General features: G+C 43.1%; 1 protein-coding gene across 2 annotated transcripts in view; it reads right to left on the reverse strand.

Moving 5' to 3' along the window:
• Positions 1-6,578, reverse strand: part of kirrel3l (kirre like nephrin family adhesion molecule 3, like) — a 34,262-nt gene extending 27,684 nt beyond the window's left edge. For both annotated transcript variants that reach the window (XM_068324517.1, XM_068324516.1), the window contains exon 1: positions 5,963-6,578. In XM_068324517.1, coding sequence (XP_068180618.1) covers positions 5,963-6,002 — 40 coding nt within the window. In that variant the 5' untranslated portion in view covers positions 6,003-6,578. The remainder of the gene's footprint in view (positions 1-5,962) is intronic.
• Positions 6,579-6,933: the final 355 nt, after the last annotated feature.

Here is a 6,933-nt window from a genome sequence, read left to right on the forward strand (position 1 = left end):
GACCCCTCTGGTTTCCTTTTCTTCTTCCTTTCTCCCTCTCCCTCCCCCAGCTCTCATGCTGAGCCTGTTGCTGTGTTAGCTTCGGCTTTCTTTGGGTAAAAACAGACAGCAGGAAAAAGACATACTTTAACCTCCTATCAGCTCAACCACCACCCACCTCAACTACATTGTTCCTCGTGGCTCCACACAGCTCAATAACATTAACATGTTTTGCCACTGAAGGAGACACAGTTAAAAACCCGATCAATACGCTCTGACTGACACCTTTCACTTGATTGGAAATTGGCTGTCATCTATCGCAAACCTCCCGTGGCGAGTTTCTCATCCCAGTCTGAAATGATAGAATACAAATAATAGGAATAGCAACACTTTCTTTAACCCTTCACCCAGCCTCCTAATACATTTTGGTGCTGAGAAAGAACAGATTGAGCCCCAGCCAGTCTACTATTTTGTTTAATGGTTGAGTCACTAACTCAATATTAGCCTTGGCAGTTCAGGCAATTGGAACTAACAGGAAGGAGAGATGAAAAGAAGAATAAGAAAGGCAGGGACTGGACTTTACGGAGAAAACCCTTACAGCTGAAATTGTGCACCATGCCCACTCACTAATGCAAATGACAACACCTTGCCCAGATGGCACAAATGCTTGTCCCCAGATCATTCTCTGCATGAGCTCTTACGCACTGGCGGAGGTAACACAGGTCCTCAAGGGGACAACATAGTCAGAGCTAATCAGAGCATTTTCACGGCATTACGCTAGAAAACACTCAACCCTTTATCTAGATCCACTTTACAATTTCACAGGCTCTTCTCTGTCACATGCCAAACTTCTGTACCATGTTTAGTGAAAAGTAATTTTGTGCAGTCCTACTCGAGTGACAAACAAACAAACAGATACCAGTGAAAACATCCTGAGAAGTAACAAAATATAGATTCATGGAGAGGATGCCACTATGTCTATGACACAGATGGAGGTAAAGGGAGTTAGATGAGGAAAGAAGTGAAATGGAAAGAAATTAAGTTTGTACAGTGCAATTTGTACAGACTATACCATTGTCAGCTGAAAACTGGTCAGGTGTGGCTGCTGTAAGGTAACCTAAATATAAAAAAAACCACCTTGTTGTTTTACGCTATCTATACCCACAGGGGATTTTTTAAGGTGGAACACTCATGAGCACAATGACGCAAGAAATCTGTGGAATTCACCTGTGTTGTGCATGAGTTTGAGTCCTTTGTGGACCGAGGGTCTGCCCTTAGAGTCTCACAAGAGTATACACTTTTTCCAGTGCTAATAAGTGAGCAGCAAGCCGGCGTCTCTCGTTTCCTTGAATGTGTTTTCCCTAGTTGGTTAAGGAGATGACATGTTCTCAGAGCTGCAGCATCATTAATTAGACAGTTGGACTTTGACTAATCGCTTCAGAAAGGGCACACAGCCCTGAAGATGTCAAACACTCATCTAAGCTTTTCATCCTCTACCCTCATGTTTGCCCTTGACCTGTGTGTGTGCACGCAAGTGTGTGTAAACGGTGTTTCCTCCTTGGGCTCCTTATGAGTCATTTGTGGATGATGTGCATACTCCAAAAGCCCTGGTCCACCCAGGGCACCATTTAAAATCTTCTGTTCCAAGTAGCGCTGACAATTACATTTCATTAAAGGAAAGTGAAAAGAGATGTTAAGTAAGTCAGCAATATAAAATTAAATAAACGTGATCTGGCGCTATTCAAATCTATACTTTTCTTTTTCTTGAGTCTCTTCTCAGCTGCGAGCATCTGTCTCAAACAGAGCTATCTTTAATATGAGGTTAAGGAACACGTCTGGTGAAGATAACACTTGAGCACATATTGGTGTAACGTGGAAGATACATTTCAATTTGCTGTTGGTTTCTGTGTCTTGGTAGCAGATATGAAATTCTTGTCTTGCAGGAGAGCAATCCATTGGAAAATAAAAACGAATGTCTGTCTAGTGAATAGAGTCTCTGCAATTTTTCTGTTGTTTGTTGACTTCTGGGTTTAAGGTCTTCTGGACTGGTGATATATCTTACTAGGAGGATATGGCAGTTGTATTTTGGGGGGAGATAAGTGCATTCCAAGCCTTTCTTAAAATAGCTTCTAATGTATAAGTGTGACTGTTTCCCTCTGGGGCCTGTTTTAATGAGATGCACTGAATCCCAGGTTGCCCCTCTCTCTATTCTTTCCATTACTATGTTTGTACAGAGACAGAGTAAACAAGTCTAAGCTGCCCACCAGTCTGTATGCTGATGATACAAATTGAAGTGCTGGGGAAGAAGTCTCCAGGCAATGGCAGGAAGCTGACACAGCCCTCCATTGTCCTATTCCCTGTCATTTCCTGTCTTGATCCCCTGACTGCCCCACAGGAATACAAGGTGAGGATGTGCAGAGACAGACACAAGTAGAAAGCAAAGACAAATAGAGGAAGGGTGGGCAGAGGTAAAAAATAAAAATACTGGAAGAGGCCACGTGCCACCCACACTCTGGTACCTGGACACACTGACTTCCTGTGTTGAGGTATACTATACTAAATATAGTGTACATACTGTATATGGAACAACTGAAGTCAAAGTACACACTGTCAACTTCTTCATCTGTGTTTATCAGCATGAGTAAAACTGATTATAGTCAGGCAAATTTATTGAGACCAACTGTCTTCTGTCTAACTCCAGTTTCTTCTTTCATCCATAGAGTATGTTTGTTTGTGGGAAGGAGGAATGGGAGGATAACTGTGTATGACGAAGAGGAGAAAAACAACAGCATGCGTGCGTGACATGACTCTCGGCTGTGGGAAGAATATCTGGCCATATTTTAAGATTTTGATGATTCATTGATCTGTCATGTAACAGCAAGAAAAAAGAGGCTTTCTTCAAAAATTATTTAACAGCAATATTCAAACATGAACTTTTACTGTTGTTTTCTTGCTTAGGAAAGCTGAAATACACATCTTGGATGTAAACATCTAGCTACAGCTATGACAAATACAGAGATGTTCATTTTAGAGGCCACAAGAGGATCTAGATGTTCCACATAACAACAAAGAGCATAATCGTTGAAAACAGGAAATCGAAATAGGCTAAAATTAATCTATCGGGCAACAATATCTTTGCAGCGACCATGTCCCCTAAATAATGCAAGGCACTTCTGTTCAAGACTGAGCTATGTGTTCAGGTTCTGCTGCCTCTGCACTATCATGCCCCTCATAGCTAACACTCTTCATTGGGTGGCTGTGGTTCTTGCTGCCAAATTCTCTCTGACTTCCCTACTTTATCATCAGTCTCTTAGTATCAGAGAGATGCTCAAGGAATGAAATTGGAGGCGAGCAAAGGAAAACTGAGAGAGATTTGAAAGCATGAATATCCTGTATTTGTGTGTTTGTGCCCTTGTCTGACAGAGATAGTGAAAAGGTTAACAACTCTCAGTGATGTTCCTCTGTGTTTCCCTGCTGATTCATCATCAAGACAGAGGTGACACATACAAGTTGTATCCTTACAAGAAGACCCTGCTCCCTCCATCTGCTTCTTCATTGTACACTTTTTCTCTCTGCCATTATGACTGCCTTCACAAGAATTACACGAGCATTGACAGTTCATAAAATATGCACATTTCCCAAAGTCCAACCTCTTGGGCCACACTGCTAATGAGTCCACAAATACATTTCAGATGTGTGGCAAAAAGGCAAATCTTGTGAAAGGAAAAGCAAAAGAAGCGATGGGCCGGGGAGGAGAGGCTTTGGTCAGGGTTTATCACTTTCTCAGCTTATATCAGTCCTCTGTTTGTGTCTGTGTGTGCCTGCATGAAGCATTTGTATGTGAGCAGCCTTTTTCAACCTCTGGTGAAAGTCTGCCAGCTGCCTCCGGCCCATTAAGCAGAAATGCTCTCATGTCCTGGTGTCCCATAGTCACACATTTTACATTCAGGCAAAAGAGTTGCAGAAGAAGTAAGGTGGAAAATTTCCACAGCATTTCAGTGTAGTAAGACATGAGAGGCAACACGACTTAAGAAGAAGGGAGAGAAACTTGTAATCTCAGCTCGCAGACTTTGAACTTGGCCCGATGAGACACAAGCGACCCAAAGCAAAAGGTTCCAAAGAAGAGCTCACTGAAGATTACTCAGAATACTGATGCAGTGTGGAATCCAATTCCTCTGAGAGCCAAAGGGACTTTCCAAGGAAATAAATTATCGGTTTGTTGTACAAAACTACATACATAAAAATGTAAGATATGTGCAATACATGCATTTCAAAGTGAAGGGTTACACCATGACCACATGTGACTCTGTGGAGGACTGGCACAATTAAATGAGATATAAGGTCTCATAGGTTCTCATTAAGACAGCTGTTACCATTCATATTATTTGTGTCTGTGGGAGAGTTGGAGAGAGGAGTTGTGTGAACATGTGTGTGGGGTTGGGGGAAAATATGCCACTGTCTGGCTTCAGCTCATTCTCATCCAGCTGTTGCCTGTCTGTCAGGGAGCAGAGGTTTGCTGATGTCATATCCCTCCCCCAAGCTTGAATAATGACAAAACCATGTGGAGCTGGAACTTAAGGTAAAGATGTACACAGAACAAATGTCTGCTAAGGGTGCTTTGACATGTGTGATTTTAAAAACTGTTGAAACTGCATGTGATCAAGAACTGATGATACAAAAACTGCGTCTTGTCAAGTAAAATATAAATACTGTTGTGCAAACTTTTATTAACATAGTCATTTAAGCATCTGGTCAGGTAGGTCGCTTGTTCTATAATGATTATATTTATTTAAAAAACCCCAACATAATTCAGTTAGAGCATGACTTTAATAAAAAGATAAATGTGGTGATCCATAAAGCTGAAAACGGCTGTATAAGCAGGACATGAATCACATTAAACACAGTTTTTCAAAAAACGATTAATTTTACCATAAAACATTCACAATATGATTTACATGGTGCGGAGTCCGACAATGATACATAAATAAAGTAGTATAGTCAACTCAGTTCTGCAAACAAAAGGCAGCGGGTGTGTGTGTGTGCGTGTGATGGAGCTGGATGGAGACAGGTGCGCTATATCTTCGCCCGTCTCCTGAAAAACACATGCTCCTCCTCGTCTCCCTCACGCTCACTCTCTTTATCCCTTTCTCACTCACTCTATCTGCTCCACCTCTAATTCTTCATGTAATTGCCTTGCTCCATCACAGACGTGTACACCCGTGAGGCTGTTCTCCCCTACTGATGGACCAAGCACCCTTTTATCCATTTACGCACTGTTCACAGTGACCGTGATCGGATTGGAAAGCTCATCAAAACGAGAAACTTCTCTGTCGTGAGAGAGACTTTCCATATTGTTTCAACACGTTTATTGTTCAACTAAACTAAAATTGTTTAAGAAATTTTATTTGGGTTAAAATAAGTCATTCAGGGGACCATCACTAACTTACGGGCGAAGGGATACGGAGTCTTAGTACGTTGTTGTCAAAGCTTCGCATCACTTTTCAGTAGCCGATGTGCCCAAATCGATATAAATATACGACAAATTCCAATAATAGTCTTTTATTTGTCCAGAATAGACGCATACGATTCAGTCTGGACCATCCAAGCAAATAATTATTTCAAGTGGAACTTTCCCGTGTGCGCCCTGCGTCCATCCGGCTCCTGACTATCCGCTAAAACGGATCGTTTCTCACTCATCGGGAGTATGAACCAGAACGGCAGCAGCAGCTTCTCCGAATTACGCAGTACCGCTGCTCCCCGATGCTCCGGATCGCCTAGCAGACAATGAACCCTCCTGATCACTCGTAACAAAAAACTAATTATACAGGTATCGGTAATAAACAGCTGTAAATTGTAGCACTGCAGCACATCGGTTCCCGCTGAAAGGCGCATTGGATGTCTTGACGCAGCGCGCCACAACGGAGCGTGGTCCATCCTCTCTATATTGGGACTACATGATGAAAAAAGCAAAAGCAGGTCTTACCTGTGACCAAAAGGCAAAACACGATGTATGACACCGTCATTTTAGTAGTTCTCTCTGTTGATTGTGTTGCGTGCAAAGATTTACTCGCTCCGTCTCTGAGGCTGAGCTGCTGATGGGCCACCGCTGTACCGAATAATATCACTGGACGGACAATCACACTGGGGTTGTTCTATAATAGCATCCAGATTCAAGAAAATTACTCTTGCAGGTGTCAAACAGTTCGTCAACTCTCTCTTAACACCGCATCTCCACAGTTGATAACTTTCTCCACTGCATCTGCGTTTCTTCCAGTGTCCGATCCCCGTCACGCTGGCACAGCTCTCACTGCGCTCCCCAACAGTCCATGAGTGAATCAGGCGTTCAGGAGGCTCGTCTCCATCCACTTTTTTTTTTTTTAAACCCGCCTGTGTGTGATGCGCTTCAGCGTAGACCTTCCGGATGGACCCCGGTGAAGTAGCCTCTTACTCAGATCTGACTGTATCACACAAACACACACACACACACACGCACACACACACCTCTCTTTGACACAATCTTCCCCCTGCGATCTTCTCTATTTACTTCTCACTTTCCCTCGCCAATTCAAAATGCGCACTGACAGTCATCTGGTGGTGGTGATGGGGTACACCAAAGCTGGAACGAGCTGGGTCGGAGGAGGAACTCCGCATCAGATGTCTGTCGTGTGTGCGTGTGTGTGTGTGCGTGCGTGTGTGTGTGTGTGTTGGGGGGGGGGGGTCGTCCCCAGGGGCTCCGCTATTGGCTGAGCGAGCGTCACTGGGAGGGTCTTTAAAACATTTATTCCAAGTTAAAGGATTGCTTTAAAATGTTAGGGTGGAGTAGCCCTCATGTGGACTTAAATTCGACCCCTGGTCAAATCATTTTAAAGAAATGTGCATCCCCTTGCATTCTGAATAGTTGTCTTTAAATTCCACTCGTGGATGCCAGCTCAATATAATTTAAAAACCACAGCT

The sequence above is a fragment of the Antennarius striatus genome, chromosome 9 (genome assembly GCF_040054535.1).
Source record: "Antennarius striatus isolate MH-2024 chromosome 9, ASM4005453v1, whole genome shotgun sequence".
Lineage (NCBI taxonomy): Eukaryota > Metazoa > Chordata > Actinopteri > Lophiiformes > Antennariidae > Antennarius > Antennarius striatus.